The sequence below is a fragment of the Sinocyclocheilus grahami genome, unplaced genomic scaffold (genome assembly GCF_001515645.1).
Source record: "Sinocyclocheilus grahami isolate Dianchi unplaced genomic scaffold, SAMN03320097.WGS_v1.1 scaffold434.1, whole genome shotgun sequence".
NCBI classification, from domain to species: domain Eukaryota; kingdom Metazoa; phylum Chordata; class Actinopteri; order Cypriniformes; family Cyprinidae; genus Sinocyclocheilus; species Sinocyclocheilus grahami.
The window spans coordinates 594067-614144 of NW_015505613.1; the positions used below are offsets into that span (position 1 = coordinate 594067).

The window sequence follows — 20078 nt, forward strand, 5'->3', positions numbered from 1 at the left end:
ATAAATCAGATTAGTTCTGTCGCTTTACACACTTGCCAACTGCTCGGTTACTCTGTCAGCTCTAGGTTTGCTTGTCAGTACTTCAAAAGGCAATGCTTGACAATGTCAAAATTTAGCACAACAACACCTTGGAAAATCAGACAGGGCTCAGAAAGTGTGTGTTAATAAAACTAAGTTGCATGAAAAGAAAAGAAAAAAACTCTGAGACTTTCCAGTGCAAACAGGAACATTTCCACGCATGCATGAGAAACGTGATATACAATTGGAAACAATAAAGTGGGAGCATGAGCAGGTTCACATGTGTGAAGTAGTCTAAACTTTTTTCTGTAAATGTCAATTTAGGGTCTTTACTAACCATCCTAACTACGTTTAACAATAGAACGGTGTGAAAAAAAAATCAAGCAAAACTCGGCAAAGCAAAATAAAATTAAATACATGCATACGTAAATAAATACTCTATATTCCCAACTAAAAAAACATCCTAATTTACTTTCAACATAAATTATTTGTAATATAAAGTGAAAAAAAATAAAATCCAGCATTACATAAAACAACCACTTCCATACTCCAGAATATATGATGAAGAGTTTATTTTATTAAGCATACATCCACACAAATGTAGCAAACTGCTGTGACTCTTACCTGCCACATCTTCATACACATGAGCATCCCCAGCTTTGAATCTGGTTTCAGAGTGCAAACTGGAGTCCAGCTCTTCACCTCCACCACACTCACCTGAAAAAACATCATACACATTAAAAACTTGGATTTGTTTTCACTGCTAAATTTTTCTTAAGAACAGTTTCAGAGAAAATCATTAAGGGAGTCATTAGGAGTCACTACTATTAATGCCGAAGTACTGCAAGTTGAACGCACGCCTAGATGATACAGGCACTTTGTCAATGATTCATAGTCGGTTATTACTTCTCTTCAATCTTTAGCAGATGGTATCCTCACATCAACGCTAAAATGAGTGATATCCTCCAAATAATCTATATTCACAGACTTTACAAAATGCACAAAAGCTCTGCACAGATGTGCATTAGTCAACTGTCCTGATAGTTTGCCATGATGCATGTTCACAGGTGGTAAGAGAGTGCAGCCAACATTGGGCTGATTTCCAGCAGCTTCCCATTTTCATGCACTCTGCCTCATCAAGTCTTGACTCGTCTGACTCCAAAAAGAGGCAAATGATTAAAAAAAAAACACAACAGCTTCCAACACAGAAGGGCCATGACCATTAATAATAATAAGGCCTAACAACATTAAAAATAGTGTGACCACTTGTGAACATGCATGCAGATTTCCCTGGCAACTACAACAGCGCCAAAAGTATCTGGACACTTTAAGCCACTACATTAGACAAAAAAAAAAATCTAAACCAGAGACATTTGTAAACCAACGATGATGTATAATTGGTCTCAAGGTGATTTTTAGTGGATGCATGAAGTCAAGTTCTCCTCAAATTCATACAGGACTAACCACACATGCAATTAATCACATTAACCAGAATGTTTCTCAATTTTGAACATTTGTTTTGTAGAATCTTTTGCTCAAAGTGTTTTTTTTTTAAATAACTTCAACTTGGTGTTATATTTTATCTAATACAGTGATTTTTTGTTTTTAATAAGTGTCCAAATACTTTTTGGGACACTGTAAATAACATGCATACAAGATCACTATAATAACTCCTGAGGAACTGGTTGAGGCCAATATGTCTGGCTTGATTGCATAGGCAGCCATGATTAAGCATCCTCCTAATTAAGTTCAATTTAACATCTCTGACTTCAGACCATTTCATATTTTAACACTAAGACACATCTGCGCGTTCTACACGTGTTTACCACTGTAACTATAAACAGCAGAGAAGGGCAGCTCTCATCCCCCCAGGTTAGAGAGAGAGAGAAAACTTGACGCGAGTTAAACAGTCAATAAATAACAGCGAGTCTATTAATTAAAGCCCTGCACTGTCAGCCTCACTGGAATGCTAAACATAAAAGCCTCCAAGAACACAGGAAGACATAGATGAGGTCAATGTTTGAGTTCCGGACTCCCAGCATGCCTTGCAGCACTGTTATTTGACGTATAGTGGTGCAGTTTGCCTGCAGTTATCTTGTGACGGTTATTACCTTGATGGCCTTTTGACAAGGCTTTCATTACTAAGTACAAGGTGGGAGGGAGCTGTAAGAGTGCTGTAAAAGCAAGACCTAACTTTTCCATATGCTTGAACACTATGGGGAAATGAGTACACTAGGTAGTGCACACTATATTGAATACTAAGTGACAAATGCTTCTATACCCCTTTTTCACTTATATGGCAAATATGTAGTTAATACATTAAAAAAAAAATTATAATTCTAATTTTAAAATAAAAAAATATATTTGTATTCGTGATTTTATTAAATTTTTTTAATTATGAATTGTAATAAATACATGTAAAAAAGTTCATAAATAATTATATTTAATATATATTAACCTGTGGGGATGAAAGCTGCTTTTTTATAGCTACAAGCATAAAAAAATGAGTAGAACGCGCAGATGTATATTAGTGTTAAAATGTTAAATATATCTAAATTCATTTATATTCAATTTATCATTTATTTTATGGTTTTATATAATTTGTTTTATTTACTATAAATTTTAAACTCTCTCTCTATGTGTATGTATGTATGTATGTATATATATATATATATAAATAATTTTCTATTTTATGATTTTATTTAAGAATTTAAAAATTCCCTCTCTCTCTCTCAATTTATTGATTACATGGTCTTAAAATAATAAAATATAATTAAAAAATATATATATATTTGATATATTTCAAATATATCAACTATTCATATTTCTCAGATGGGGGAAAAAAGGGTTGCACTTCCAATCACGTCAGCTTTGATTATAACAGAAGTGATCAAGTCCAGTTTTGCGTCAATAACAGTGGCAGGACGCATGGAGTGATGAAATGAAGAGGAAGGGAGATGCATGTGGAGTGTTGTAGGAAAAAGGATGAGGATAACAGCAACATTGAAGCTCTGTGTTTGGTCTGGCTGCAGGGCTGCGGGTAGCTGAAGCATGGTAAATGTAGATCGAGTGACAGCTCAGGCTCTTTCAAGTGAAGAACTGGCAGATTGAATGGTGAAACATGAATCTGGATGCAATAAAAGCCAGGACAGAGCAGAACTCACACTCTCTGCTCTCTGTTGCCTGCTCGACCACACAAAATCACACATACAGTACAGTCTCAATGAATCTCACCTAAAATGACCGCTACTCAAATCAACATGGCTGATACAAACTGATTCCAACTAGTGCTGGATCGATATACTTGCAATGCCGATTAATCTGTGAATACTTAGCTATTTTTGGAAATTCAGGAGACTGCTTGGTTAATTACCTTAAACATACACTAATTTATTAGATTTTTTTTCTGTTTTTCAAAGAAGTCTCTCATCACCAAGGCTGCATTTATTTGCATAAATATATAAAAAATACAGTAAAAACAGTAATACTATGAAATATTATTACAATTTATAATAATTGTTTTATAGTTTATTACATTTTAAAATGTAATTTATTCCTGTGATTGTAAAGCAAAATTTTCTGTTGCTATTACTCCAGTCTTCAGTGTCAAATGATCCTTCAGAAATCATTCTAATATGCAGATTTGATGCTCAAGAAACATTTCTTTCTGAATAAAAGTATTAATTACAAAACAAAACTAATGGTAGTATAAGCAATTTCAGTTACAATAGAATGCCTTTGCAAAATCCCACTCTCTAAATACAACCATCTAAACTTGAACATGCAAAATGATTGACAGGTAAATAATGATTCTGATTGGTTAAAAGCCAAAAGACCAAACACGTTAATTTACAGCATCATTTCATTGGTCATCTTAAATTCTAAATACTGACATCAGCATCTTAAACAACTTAATCCTCAGAATGGGAACTGCAGTGTTGTTATGAACAGTCCCAAGATGTGTGTGATGAAGCAGTCACTCACCTCCTCCATGTTTTCTGTGGGATGGGCCAGTAGAGCGTCTCCGGGTCGGGTCTCCAGCAGAGAGCACTGACAGAACCCCACACTGCCCGTTAGGAGAGAGTCTGTCACTGTTCTGCGGTCTTCAGACAGATCCCACACACACACATGCAAGTCCCGGCCCTGACTGACAGCCACAGACACATAAACACAAGCCCACCATAGTTATCATAAGTTCATAAGTATCACAAATGAACTGAACCAGTTTGGCCAGATGAGGTTTTAGACCAAGCCAGTAGAACCAATGGGAAAAAGAGATTTGAGATTCAGTCAAGATTTAAGATTGAGGTCACAGTTCGGGTCTCTCCCGCATGATCACGGGGTCCTATGATTTTCATGATGCAGAAAGCACAGACGCAATCGCGGAATCCACTCATAAAAACAGAAATTACAACAAAACGTGGAATGTCACAGAACTTGGCAGTTTTTGGATGAATAAATCAAAAGCAGGGCTGTACACTTAATCAAATTGTGACACGAACTGGTGTATATATGAAGACTTTAGATGCAAAAAGTCTGAGATTTTACTTTCAAATTAGCTTTTTCTAATCGGGCTCCTATGAAAATATCATTGGACATTTTGGAAAAAAAGGCATTCAACAACTGACTAATAACATTTTCAAGTGAAATTACTAAACCTAAACAAATTCTCAGAAAAATCTCAAATGGACTTATAGGTTTCAGCATCTGAAGTCTTCATATGTTTTGATTATGAATTATAAATCCAGAAAAATTAAAACCGAAAACACAGAATTTGAAATACAAAAAAAATGTCTTTCTTTTTTGACACATTGCATTTCAATTAATTAGAAATGCTTTTTTGATTATTCAAATGTAATTTAACCATTAACACAGAAAACCACTGTGTTAATCCAGAAACATTAATAGGGAAAAAATTTGGGGAAAAATAAAACCGATTTCTTACACTGTAAATAAAAAAACCCCCGTAAAAGTAGGGTGCAATGTATTGTATTAATATGAAGGAATTTTCTGTATTTGTTTTTTACTCGCACTGAAACTGGACCCACAGGTATTTTGGGGAAGCTCATTTCGGAAGGTTAGTGGTTAAATTGTGCATGTTAATCTGTCAAGCGGAGATTCTTCACTGCCCTACCTTCCTAATTAAGAGTCGAGCCCCCATATGAACCCCTTACAAAGGGGACAGTCACTAAATGCCCCTCTAGTTTCTTACAGGAGACCTGGAAGGGAGGCAGTGGGATTAGAACCCGTGACTATCAGTCGCCATCAGGCCTGTATAGGAGCCAGACCCCGTCTACTGCACATATAGGGGCTGAAATTAAACCTCTGGTTTGGGCAACTGTCTGTCCAGCTGAATTATATCTCAAACTGATGCTATTTACCTTTCTAGTGTGCTTAGGAATGGCCTACTTGTTGTTTTATTTAAACTACATTTTTATTTTTTTAGCAAAGGCGGAGGAATGCACTACTGGACAATTGTCTGTGTGACAGTGAGGTTTTCAAAGCTTTAAAGAGGATTAACATGCCCGTATTGTGAAGTTCGCTGCACCAGGGCTGCTTGACACACGAGTCTGGAAACACACACATTCTCGTTGTGCAAACACCATGCATCAAAACATACCTCTGCCAATATGGTGCGAAGAGAAATAAAGATACTAAGATAGGGATGGAGTACAAAAACAGGCTGAGGAACTAGGCCAAAGAGTCGAGACTGCATTGTTATGGCAACTTTTTAGGGGATTTTTTTTTTTTTATTGAAAGAGACAACAGGGGCCCGTTTCAGAAAGGCGGTTAAGAGAAAACTCGGAGTATGTTAACCCTGAAATGAGAGAAACTCTGGGTTTTCCCGTTTCAGAATGGGAGGTATGTCAAACCCAAGAAAGCAGGGTAAGTCAAGCCCGTTTCTGAAAGAGAGGTAACTTGTACTCAGAGTCAGTTACCATGGTAAATTACTCTGTGAACCTAACCTGGTCAGGAGCAGGTTTTCTTCGGTAAACCCAGAGTTTCTTTCCGTCACCGCCCTCTTTTTAAAATACTTAATTCATTCATGATTTTTTTAGCAAAGGCGGAGGAATGCACTACTGGACAATTGTCTGTGTGACAGTGAGGTTTTCAAAGCTTTAAAGAGGATTAACATGCCCGTATTGTGAAGTTCGCTGCACCAGGGCTGCTTGACACACGAGTCTGGAAACACACACATTCTCGTTGTGCAAACACCATGCATCAAAACATACCTCTGCCAATATGGTGCGAAGAGAAATAAAGATACTAAGATAGGGATGGAGTACAAAAACAGGCTGAGGAACTAGGCCAAAGAGTCGAGACTGCATTGTTATGGCAACTTTTTAGGGGATTTTTTATTTTTTTTATTGAAAGAGACAACAGGGGCCCGTTTCAGAAAGGCGGTTAAGAGAAAACTCTGAGTATGTTAACCCTGAAATGAGAGAAACTCTGGGTTTTCCCGTTTCAGAATGGGAGGTATGTCAAACCCAAGAAAGCAGGGTAAGTCAAGCCCGTTTCTGAAAGAGAGGTAACTTGTACTCAGAGTCAGTTACCATGGTAAATTACTCTGTGAACCTAACCTGGTCAGGAGCAGGTTTTCTTCGGTAAACCCAGAGTTTCTTTCCGTCACCGCCCTCTTTTTAAAATACTTAATTCATTCATGCACGCTGCAAAAATGCTTTTCTCACGAAGTATTTCTTATTTTCTTATTTCAAGTACAAATATCTTTAAAAAAAAATCTTAAATCAAGATGGATTTTCTATTTAAGAAAATTATAGCCTATATCAGCAGGTGGCAGCAAATCACTGTTAATAAGCGAGTCATTGCGATTGAACTGAATCATTTAAACGGTTAATTAATTCAAGAACGAAACACCGTCATGTTGCTCAGAGACAGAAAACAGCGCTGTGGCTGTATTCGGGATGATTTTTGTTGGCGAAATAGAGCAAAAACAAGCAATATGGTGTCTAAAACTAAAGTCTCTTAATTAACTTATTGTTTATTGAAATCAATGTCACATTTGTAATCATGGTAATTTTTGGAGAAAAACGGCCAGACGGAAATTAGACGATTAGACGTGAGCAACAAATCCCTTTCAAACTGTCGCAAAAAGCTAAATCTGTTTATGTCTTCATAAAAGAAAACACTAAAAACTTGACACATTGATGTGGTTTTGAACCTGTAAGACATGGAAGTCAGTTTCAACTCTTCTTAGAAATGCTTATGATGCTTGACACTGAGAAGAAACGTTTCATAACTAGCCATATTAATTATTTACCCATTTAAAAGGGAAGCAAAAATGACACCAATTAAAATTAAACAAAATTAAGTCAATTAAACCAAAATAACTACATAGCCACAAACAGAGCCATTTTTCTCCTTTGAGTGGCGACTGATATTGCTGATTTTAGATATGAAGCCGCCCGGTTAATGAAGACCCTTCTGCTCAGTGTCATCTCTGGTCACCTCTGCCCTCGCACTGAAACTGGACCCACAGGTATTTTGGGGAAGCTCATTTCGGAAGGTTAGTGGTTAAATTGTGCATGTTAATCTGTCAAGCGGAGATTCTTCACTGCCCTACCTTCCTAATTAAGAGTCGAGCCCCCATATGAACCCCTTACAAAGGGGACAGTCACTAAATGCCCCTCTAGTTTCTTACAGGAGACCTGGAAGGGAGGCAGTGGGATTAGAACCCGTGACTATCAGTCGCCATCAGGCCTGTATAGGAGCCAGACCCCGTCTACTGCACATATAGGGGCTGAAATTAAACCTCTGGTTTGGGCAACTGTCTGTCCAGCTGAATTATATCTCAAACTGATGCTATTTACCTTTCTAGTGTGCTTAGGAATGGCCTACTTGTTGTTTTATTTAAACTACATTTTTATTTTTTTAGCAAAGGCGGAGGAATGCACTACTGGACAATTGTCTGTGTGACAGTGAGGTTTTCAAAGCTTTAAAGAGGATTAACATGCCCGTATTGTGAAGTTCGCTGCACCAGGGCTGCTTGACACACGAGTCTGGAAACACACACATTCTCGTTGTGCAAACACCATGCATCAAAACATACCTCTGCCAATATGGTGCGAAGAGAAATAAAGATACTAAGATAGGGATGGAGTACAAAAACAGGCTGAGGAACTAGGCCAAAGAGTCGAGACTGCATTGTTATGGCAACTTTTTAGGGGATTTTTTATTTTTTTTATTGAAAGAGACAACAGGGGCCCGTTTCAGAAAGGCGGTTAAGAGAAAACTCTGAGTATGTTAACCCTGAAATGAGAGAAACTCTGGGTTTTCCCGTTTCAGAATGGGAGGTATGTGAAGCCCAAGAAAGCAGGGTAAGTCACGCCCGTTTCTGCTGAAAGAGAGGTAACTTGTACTCAGAGTCAGTTACCATGGTAAATTACTCTGTGAACCTAACCTGGTCAGGAGCAGGTTTTCTTCGGTAAACCCAGAGTTTCTTTCCGTCACCGCCCTCTTTTTAAAATACTTAATTCATTCATGCACGCTGCAAAAATGCTTTTCTCACGAAGTATTTCTTATTTTCTTATTTCAAGTACAAATATCTTTAAAAAAAAATCTTAAATCAAGATGGATTTTCTATTTAAGAAAATTATAGCCTATATCAGCAGGTGGCAGCAAATCACTGTTAATAAGCGAGTCATTGCGATTGAACTGAATCATTTAAACGGTTAATTAATTCAAGAACGAAACACCGTCATGTTGCTCAGAGACAGAAAACAGCGCTGTGGCTGTATTCGGGATGATTTTTGTTGGCGAAATAGAGCAAAAACAAGCAATATGGTGTCTAAAACTAAAGTCTCTTAATTAACTTATTGTTTATTGAAATCAATGTCACATTTGTAATCATGGTAATTTTTGGAGAAAAACGGCACTCTTCGTGTGAAATTTAATAACTATATGAAGTGGCATAAATATATACATTTTCTGCCATCATGTCTTGAATTTGTGATCATTCTAAATGCATTTTAATAGACTGAATCATGCAGTGAAAGAAAACACACTAAATGCGCACACGCACTAGTCTAGACTTCACGTAATGTATGCGTGCGCTCTGTAGGGATGTTTTGAATGGTTTTTGCAAAATACTTGATAATGTCAAATCGCACATCGTTAAAACAACAATTACGATATCATCGCAGACGATATATAATCGCACACCCCTAAAGTCAACCTACTCAGAGTTGATTGAACTAACTCAGTTCAGTTGTTCTGAAACTGAAAACACAGTTTCCCATCTCAGAGTAAGTCAACTCAGAGTTCAAGTTTTAACTCAGAGTTGGTTGAACATCCTTATTGATATGGGTCACAGTGCAGTTCATTTAATGAAATTATTAAATGTGCAATGTATATTTGAGGTGATATGACCACCAAAAATGAAGATTATGCCATAAAATGCCATAATTTACTCACCCTTATATCATTCCAAACATCTATATGATAAGACTTTTAAAACTAAATCTGATGCTAACTGACATTTCAGAGACAATAGTTTGTTTCTGGAATTCTAGATGGCAAATAAACAAGTGGAGTCATACAAACAGCGAAAAGTTATTGTGCTGTTGTGAAAGTTCAGTTAAATTTGTGGACTGTATCCGTTATATTAATTGGCATTACATCATCCATCAACGAACACACTCTTTAGATCTCAGATTCAGCCGGGCCCCTTAAAATCCCCAACCAACTACCAGCTCTAATGCAGGGGCTTCTTTTACTATAGTTGAGTTTCACTGCTTCACAACACTTACACTTAAGTTTCAGGAACACTCAAGACATTTGCACAGACCTTCAGTCATAAGCTCTGACAGAATACAGTCTTTTCATGAGTCACAACTTTGAGGGCCTCTTGTTGATCCACAATAGAATACAACTTGACTATGGCAAAAGACTGAGACAACAGAAAACCTTCAAATTATTCCAAGCAAAAAAAGCAAGCCAGTATCAATGCATTATGACACATCAATCTGACAATGAAAAATCAATGCATCAGTTACAGAATTGAACTTATTTACTGTAACAAGTGTATTAAACATTGATCTCTTATAAAATAATTTACAACCCATTGCTGGTAAAAATTCACTATATCCAGATTCCTAATCTACTGCTGGCACTACTGATGTAGCAATGGCAGATACAGGACTTGAAAGAATGCATTGGGAATAAAGAGTATTCCTTGAAAAAAGCACGGAAAAAAACATCATGTAACTGAATCAAAGCAAACTATAAACAAATTGCTGATTTCTTTAATCAAATTAAAGTGAGTAGCACTTGGTACCGTGTCAAAGTAAGGCCATTCAAATCACATTTCAATGCATCACAATTTTAATCAATCAAATTTTTATCAGATAAAATAAATCACAGGCAGAAATCACCAGGAATATAATGCAGATATCGGAGTTACAATACTGAAATTCTAGTGTGCAGTTATTCAAAATTTTGATACATGATCTGTTTCATGAATACATGTTTCTCATCCACATTGGATTTGTACAATTATATCCTTGTTTATTATATCTTGTTTAGTTTAGATTCTAGTCGAATAGAAAGAAACGGTGTTAATTAATCTAATGCCACATTTTTATGGTGTAATTTTCTCACAAAAATAATAAATGTAAATAATATTATACAAAATATTTTTTTGAAAGAAATTAACAATAAAATGATAAATTAATTTTACAAAAATATTTCTATTTTAAATAAATTATGTTCTTTCTATTTAAAGAAACTTAAAAAAAAAAAAAAAAAGTCACAGTCTCTGGTCACAGTTTCCACAAAATATTAAGTGCAATTTTTTTTCAACACTTATAATAAGAACGGTTTCTTGAAAAATGTTATTTTAAATTGTAATAATATTTCACTATATTGCCATTTTTTAGGGCTGTCAAAAAAATTTGAATTTCAAATATTCGTCAGAAAAAAAAAATCCACATTAGTTTTTGCATTCGAATTTTAGATCTGCGTCAGCCGTCAGGTAGCCTTATCAGTGGCGCACGAAATGCGATGACAATGTAAGTGTCATTGGATTTTAATGCTTTTGTTAGCCTATCCAGTTGAACCCACTAGATGCAGCGCTGCTATGTTGTTCATTCAATATATAGCGGAAAACGAGAGCATCAGTGTGGCGAATATGTTGTTTACGGCGAAACTGAAACCAAGCCGTTCACACAGAACGCATATTTATCACATTTTCTAGCGAAGCATCTATCAGCGTTGCACACGTGTCTCACACTTGTGATTGGTTTTCGGTCCTTTGTATTAAACTATACATACATGCATGGTGCTGGGTTTTTTTCTAATCATTTAAGCAACTTTATTAATTATATATGGTTTATAAACATTATTTTAAACATTATGCACTTTTTTTCCCCCAAAGACAGTCGTGTTATTTTATTACACTTTGAAGAAACGTGCATAATATGTTGCCCGATGTGCCCTCAGGAGAGAAGCTAAAAGCTTTTTTCCTCCCTAACTGAAATTATGCTTTTTAACTTCGAATATAATTCGAATTTTGATAATATTTAAGTGGAAAATTCGAATTTAGTTTTTCAGTCATTTTGACAGCCCTACATTTTTTATCAAAATGCAAATGCAGCCTTGGAAATGCAATTATTATGGCCCAAAACAATGTTGTCAATATTGTGCTGAATTAGGATCTGTAATTAAATGTACAGGCAAAGGCAGGTATGAAATGAGAATGCCTGTTTCTGATGGGAGGATGAAGAGAAAGAGAGAGCGTTTTTCAGCTCTCTTGGTGTAACAGATAAGACAGCTCCAGTAATCTGACTCTAAGACTCTGGATAAAGGCAGTTTGTCTCTTCGTGGGCCATCTGTCAACACCTGCTTGGTAATTAGGCCTAATTATGAGAGAGAGTTCGCTTCCCCTTCATGTTATTAAATAAGAAGCAGCCACGTCAGCCAGGTATCTCTCAACACGGGCGAAGGGCTGGCGACCTTCAGATCAAACACAGGCTCTATCTGTGGCCCCTGCGCTGCGACTTATACCGGAGGAGGGGGAGCGGCAGTCATTTTAACGTGGGCTTCAAAGATAGAGGACAGCCGGTCCGCATTCCTCTCCCCCTCGCGCTGTAGAATCAGTGGATCCAGTGATGGGCAGCCACACACCTCTGCCCAAACCACTGTCATACGCTGCCATTCATAAATAAGCCCAACTAAGATCCTGGAGATTGTGGGAATGTGATTACCGCTGCCTTTGCAGAGCAGGTGGATGCCATCTTTAAAGCACTGCTGTGACAAAGCATTATGGGAAATTGAAAAAAGTCTTAGAAATAAAAGGTGGCTTATAACTGTGTGCAGGAGATGCAAGTTCAATTCTAAATGTTATCATCCCCTGTACATAAAACATAAAAGGTTAAAAAGAGATGTGCTATTACCCGTCTAATCAGACTTATGATTTTTGATCCCATAATGAAGGAGAGTCCAGATTCACAAAATTCTTAACTTTATTTTAAGAATATTTCGTAGTCCCAAAAACATTAGGAATGTTCAAAAGACAAAACTTTGAATTCCTGAAAGAATGTCTACTTAAAAATTGTGAATTTTGTTTTAAAAACCTCTTAAAATAATCTCCACTTTGTCTTAAATCCCCAATAGGCAAGATGTTTAATTTATTACGGATGTGCACAAGTTCTCTGAAGTGACACCACTGATCAATAAAGTAAAGAATGATCGATCATGATCATGCGTGACATGACTTTTTGTAAATTCATAACTCTACAAAAACAAAAATAGGGACAGAATCAAATTGGGACAATTCTGACAATTTTTGGCAGAATTCAGCACATACAGTATGAGCGCGCTTACAACCAGGGGCCACAGTCAGAAAAAAAATCGTACTTTACACTAGTATTCAACGTCAATGCTTCTCATTCTTATTATAAAATAATAATAATTAAAAAAAATGAACTTTTAAACTGCATTCAGGAACATTCTTACAAACTTTTTATAATGCTCTCTGACTCTGACTATATGCACGATTGGACAACGTGTGAGAAAATTAAGCACAAAATTAAATATTAAGAGGATGCATCATATTGTTTTAATACATTATGCTAAAATGATATACTTGCTGTTAAAAACATGATATACACTATATTATACGTTCTGGTCATAAAATATGCTATATGCTACTACCACAGTTTCCTATGCAAGTTACACTATAACAGAAGATCATGCGGCACTGAGATTTTAGCAAAACTTTAGCATTCGTTCTTAAGAAGGATATTTGAGTTCCAGCCAGAAAGCAAGCTTAGCGACACATAGCAACGTGCTCACAACCACTCAAAAACACCTTAGCAACCACACACCAATGCCCTGGCAACCACCAACAACATTCTACAATCGTGACGGCGAGTTCTACACAGACAAGACCAGTAACAATTTAAAAAACTAGTTTGGGATATTTTATTTTCGAATGTCTAATGAATCATACTTAAAAGAACATAAAGGGAGTAGAATGACTTTGAAGGCTGTGCGCTGGTGCAGTGTCCCGGTTTGAATGATATCATACCTCGGATATTACTCACTCTTTTCTTTATTCTTATCTCGGTTTCCCTCCTCTCACTCTCTTTCTGTTACTTCATTGACATTTCCACCTCACCGAGCCCAATGCTCACATAATCATTAGTCAGCGTTTCTATCCCCAGTTTTGACCCCCTGTGTGCCAAAAAAAGGCAAATTCTCCCGTGGAGGAAACAAAAGTGGTGAACAGACCTGCAGGTCCATTCTAAAGCTCAGTTAAACAAACAGAGGAGGAAGTGCGGGGTACACACACACCCTTTATTGTGCTGCCATGCGTCGGCAAAGGAAAACGGAGGGAAGGGGGGAGTATATGGACTGGAAAAACAGCTCTGTGGAAGATAGAGAGCTGAAGTCAGACACAAGTGCATCCACACCCACTGTCACTCAGGCTGACGGAGGTGAGCGACAGGCCCCATTGTTCCTGTCCATGGCGTGAATGCCACACTGAGGCTGACAGAGATAAGGGCTGAATGCATATGCGTGTGAGGGAAGTGACGGTGGCCACTTTGTCATTGCACCCAGACTTAAGGGGCTTTAGTGCTGATTACCAAAGAGACCTGCAGGTAACACGTGTTTATCTGTGGACATTATCACCTGCTTCCTTGCAATGATGTATTGAGGGATTCAGGTTTACTGGACTGATGCAGACAGGTTCATGTGCACTCGCTTAAGTCACACCCTCCTGTTGGGTTGAGGTTTCATTCCATTTTCAAACTGATTGACACACTGGTTAAACTATTTATTTCTTCTTGAATTTTTTTTTGAGTATTTCTCATTTAGAGTCATGAATGTGCATGCAAAGTTTCGGCACACTGATGCATTTTGGAAAGGATGTACAAATTTTGTTATTACTGACCTTTTTGTCATACTGACCGCCTCATTGTTTTCCATGCAATTTGCCAAAAATCAACACTTCAAAAAACAGCAGTCAGATTAAAAAAAAAAAAAAAAAAAAGTTATTGTAGCTTGTCAAACACTAAAATTTTAATAGCACAAGAAATTCAATGTTTACTCGAAATTAAAGACTAATGATTTTTGGCAAATTGCACGAAAACCAACAAGATTCAATTTGACCCCCAACACTAAAGTTGCACCCAGTTTTATTAATTTTTTTCTCACAACTAACAACATGAATCCAACATATGCATCACATCTGGTCTACTAAGATGCCGTTCTCTGGTCAATTCCATACATATACTTCACTGATTATGATATCCCATAATACTGTGTGTGTGGTTTGGGATTGGACAGAATAACAATGTCTGATGGACTGGTTGAAAGGCTCAAAAATAAGCATTTTAGTGACTAAATAGTTGCTTGGTTGTCACTAAAGCTCAGATATTTGGTCTAAAGCAGTGGCTCTCAAACAGTGCAATTCAAAATTTTGGGGTCAGTAAGATTTTCTTAAATGTTTCTGAAGTCAGTCTCGTTTGCTATCCAAGGTTGCATTTATTTGCTTAAAAATACAGGAAAAACAGTTATATATTTTAAATATTACAATTTGAATGAATTTCTCCGGTCTTCAAGGTGTCACATGATCCTAATCCACCGATTTGATGCTCAAGAAATGTTTCTTATCGAAAACAGTGGTGCTGCTTCATATTTTTGTGGAAACAGTGGATTCATTGAGGAACAAAGTGCAAAAGAACTGAATTTTTTTTTTATGGAAATCTTTTAGAACATTATGTGTCTTTACTCTGTCACTTTTATCACATCCTTGATGAATAAAAGTATTAATGACTTAATTGAAAAAAATAATAAAAAATATTTCTGACCCCAAACTTTTGAACTGTATTATCTATGTATGCATCATGAAATGGAAATCGACAAAAATCAAAATAATAAAAAGCACTCGTTTTATTCTAACTGTTAGCCTATTTTTCAATGTTTAATTTCTAATGCCTGCTACAAATCAGCAAAGGTCCAGTCAAGCAACTGTTGAGGCTGGTTCTTGATTTATTTGAACTGTGGGAATATTGATAATAATCACAATATGTTGCTTGCTTATCCTTAACATTGTACTCAAACAGATTTATTTTTGCCCAGTGCTGAAAACCAAAAAAAAAAAAAACATTGGTGAGTCAGTGATTACTTAGATCAGGGGTGCCCAAACTCAGTCCTGGAGGGCCGGTGTCCTGCAGAGTTTAGCTCCAACCCCAATCAAACACACCTGAACCAGCTAATCAAGCTCTTATAGGCATACTAGAAACTTCCAAGCAGGTGTGTTGAGGCAAGTTGGAGCAAAACTCTGCAGGACACCGGCCCTCCAGGACCGAGTATGGACACCCCTGACTTAGATGATCTGATTGGACTGAAGGTGGTACCTAGACTGAAAAGTTCAAGAACCACTGTACTAGATCTTTAGACATTAAGTTGTGGTGTCGTTTAGCCAGTTACCATCAAGCTCACACAGATTTCCTAGCAGTGTATTGATCATATCAGCTATAGGCATGTTCCACATACAGGTATTCAAAGACGTATGTTAAATAAATAAATAAAATCTTGGTTTGATATTTAAATAACTTTCAGACAATAAGCGTTACTTAAGGGGGCCACATTATGCACAAATGCAGAGTTTGACTCATTTACCACTAATCAGACATCAATAGTAATCCCATATTAATGTAGATTCAGTACGGATTATAGCTTGTAACTGTCCGAACACTGCAGTCCAGACAAAGCAGGTCGCTGATGGGGCTGACAGCACGATGAGGGATACATTCAGTGCTGACAGCTGATAAAGCACCTACAGCTTCATTACAGGCACAAACCCGCTCTCACTGCACACATTAGCGAGCAACTAAAGCACGAGGGACCCCCAGAATAGCCCCGACACAACAACATAGAACCATACGCCACTATTTGGAGTGGAATCGTCAGCAAAGCTATAAAAACATTGCGCAATCCGCTCACTATAGGAATGTAACCGCGGTACCTGTATGCAGTATGAACTGCGGAATCCCGCGTGCGACGGATGAAATCAGAACGTGCGACGGGGAAACTGATAAGCCCCGCAATGGAGAAGAGCTGTCTTCAGCACTGCCTGAATTTTTAAAAACAAGTTGTTGATTGCATATTCATACATTAATGTTTTTTAAAATTATTATTTAAAGAGAGTGATTTTTTTTTTTTTGTCTGTTACTATTTCTGGTACTTTTTTATTTTTTACTTTATTTTATTTTATAATATTTTATTTATTTTATTGCTGAATCATCCAAGGAAAATTGTGGCTATGATTGGAAGTCCATAATAAATTGTTACAACACCTGGCTCGAAGGGAAGCAACAAAAGGAGGGACACACGAAAACATAAGGCTCAGTAGGAAAAGGCTTCATTAAGCTCAAAAGTAAATCACTATAATAGAACAAAACACAACAGAAAAGATCATATTTCTGAAAACGCCAGCATCATCAGTGTGTAGAGCGGGGTGCCTGGCTGCTGGTGTAACGTGCTGTTGTAGCCATGTAAAAGTGCTCAAAACAATACAAATCAAACCACACACAACCCAATATCCCAAGTCCAAGACTCCTTTGTCTCTGCTAGTATCTCATTTAAAGGAGCGTCTCAACCACAGCGGTAAACAAAATTAACATGGAATCTCTTCAGATATATAATAATCTTTTTGACAATTGTATAAATCTATTTTTATAGTTGTTTTTCTTGATAGTGATGACTGGTACTGATATATATATATATATATATATATATATATATATATATATATATATATATATATATATATATATATATATATAAAATCATAAATGTATGAGGGCTCTAGTTAAAACAATTTGAGAAGCTTTTTTAATCTTTGTAATATTTTTATTATTATGGCTCCATGTATGTTAATACTGTGAATGCAACGTGAAAAGTCCCCCTGCTGGGTAGAGCAGCAACTCTGTAAACAGCTAAGTCCTTTTTTGTTTCCCTCCTCTATTTCATCCTTTCTCTAAATGAGAAAACGGGAGGGGGAAAGTCAGCTCTAATCCACAGAGCACATAGCGGCCTTTCATACCTGCACCGGGTTAGAGAGAGACCTTTATTTGTACGTTTCGATCATGGAGAAGAGGTTTCAGGCTCAGCTGGGTCTGAGCAAAAAGATTAGATGTAACCAGAGCACTTTAAACCTCTTTAGAGGCCCTGGATTAGCTCAGCTGAGGGTTTCTCCATCTCTCCATGCATCTCTTCAGCTCTCTTAAATGAGACAATAAGATCCACAAGGACACAGGTGCTGCCCAGAATGTTGAAGGAATGTGAGGTGATCTATAGATAAGGAAATTTAAAGCATTAATACATTTTTTTTCAAGGTAGTTCAGAAAAGCAATCATGTTGAGAGTTTCAAACAGCGTGGGAACAACCTATGTGCTCACACTTTACCACAATATCTAATAACATATTACTCTTTCTGTTTCTGAAGTATGAAGTATATATACTATCCACAGAATCAGAATGCAGTGCACTTGACTTGTCAGTGTGACAAATTAAAATAGCAGAAATTAAACTGTATTAAAAATAAAATATTATATTAAAATTATATATACATAAAATATATACAACTAAAATAAATTCATAAATACAGAAAATGCCAAATAACAATATTAATTGACAAAGATGTATATTGCTTGTGATATAATCTGTATCACAAGCTTATTTAGATCAAATGAATGAACAGACAGATAGATAGATAGATAGATATAGATGCTCTTTTAGATATTAATCCAGAAATTAAAAGTCATAATGTATATTGTTTATCTTAATAGCATATAGTGTAGCCTGCTTAGCAGTGTTCAGTGAGTAATAAGCTAGTATTCTATTCCATCAGTCATGGAGTGATGAAAATCAATTAATGTAAATGGCAGGCAGCAGGCTGCTGACCCTGCAGAGGGGGCCCTTAGAAGCACATCTTCTGCTCGGGCTGCTCAGATGCCATGCCCCACGTAACCATGAATTATTGGTGCCATCTCAGATTACCTGCAATATACCACAATGCCAGTGAGGGAGTGCTGCGGTCTCCCTGGGCCTGAGGAGGGGGGCCGGACATTGTTCATCTTGACGGTGGAGGAGGAAAGGAAATCCCTTGGCTCTCTCTCGCCACAAGGGCGTGTAGGTCAGTTTACAGCTCATCACTAAATTAGATAAGCTTTTAGTCAAACAAGCCTCTCTTTTAGACCGGACAGGCATGAACTTGATATTACTGATCATAAAAAAAGTGATAAAAAAACAACAGGAAATACTACACACTACAGATCTAATGGAAATAATTTTACTGTACTATTCTAAAAAATTTACATCTGTGCATATATTTATTGTTAGAGCTACACTGAACAAAATTATAAACGCAACACTTTTGTTTTTGCCCCCATTTGTCGTGAGCTGAACTCAAAGATCTAAGACTTTTTCTATGTACACAAAAGGCCTATTTCTCTCAAATGTTCATTTTGTTCAGTGTATTTAGTGATGTCCCTGCTGAAGAGATCAGCATTGCAGGGCACTAGCAGTTGGTCAGTACAGTTAACCAAATATGCAAAATTAAAAAATGTAAAAGTTTATTTTAGAAATAATGTTACTAAAGGTTTACTTTAGTGCCTCAAAAGGAATGAAGGGAAGTGAGAACCATTTTATGCTGGGGAAGTTCAACATCTTCATATGCATCAATTATTTAAAATTATTTTTAATAAAAGTTATTTATTATGAGTTTATTTGTTCATGGAAAGTACAAAAACATAATCTTCAACAAAATCTGAAAGACAAAACTATGCATGATGATCATGTGACACTAAAGACTGAAGTTGCTGAAAATTCACAGGAATAATATATATAACAACACACACACACACATTTATTTATTTTATTATTTACTCGAAAATAAAAGCCTATTCAAATGCCCATTCAATCAAAACTCTAGATTAATATAATTGCCTCAGAACTAAGCAAAAATGAATAGAAACAGATATGTTTATTTTAGATTTAGATATTTTAGGTATGTTATGTTTGAATAATTTTTTTTTTTTTTTTTGACACCACCACAGTTCAAATGCATCTCTCGTGTTTGTCTTGGATGTGTCTGTGGTGATAGGCCAATGTGTGGGTGGAGGATCTCAGGGAGGGTGCGGATGGACTGCTGGGGTCTGGAAGGCACCTGATGGTGTCTGTGTGAAAAGCAGAATCTAAAAACACTCCTATGAAAGATATCCTGCTCCTCTCAGCGCAAGGTTAAGATCCTCCCTGGAGCTGCTGAAGGGGATGAGAGGATTGTACATTAGAGTCTCACAGCCTTATCTCAGCGGTTTGAACCTCCCTTCAGCTCTCACTGATGCCCTCGCCCTGCTTTCCCATAATGCTGCACAGCTGCAAAACACACACTACACTGGAAAAATTAATTAAATAAAAAAAAACGGCAGCTGTGGTTGCCGGAATTTTACTGTAAAAAATACGGTAGCACCATTTTAGGTTTTACGGTTTTAATTTAAATTTACAGTTAAATACCGTAATTTCATTAACTG

General features: G+C 36.7%; 1 protein-coding gene across 1 annotated transcript in view; it reads right to left on the minus strand.

Annotated features, from left to right (window-relative positions):
• Positions 1 to 4200, minus strand: part of LOC107551810 (guanine nucleotide-binding protein subunit beta-like protein 1) — a gene marked incomplete at its 5' end in the record, with an annotated part of 18215 nt that extends 14015 nt beyond the window's left edge. Inside the window, 2 exons of the mRNA XM_016233549.1 lie at positions 643 to 735; positions 4003 to 4200. Coding sequence (XP_016089035.1) covers positions 643 to 735; positions 4003 to 4200 — 291 coding nt within the window. The remainder of the gene's footprint in view (positions 1 to 642; positions 736 to 4002) is intronic.
• Positions 4201 to 20078: the final 15878 nt, after the last annotated feature.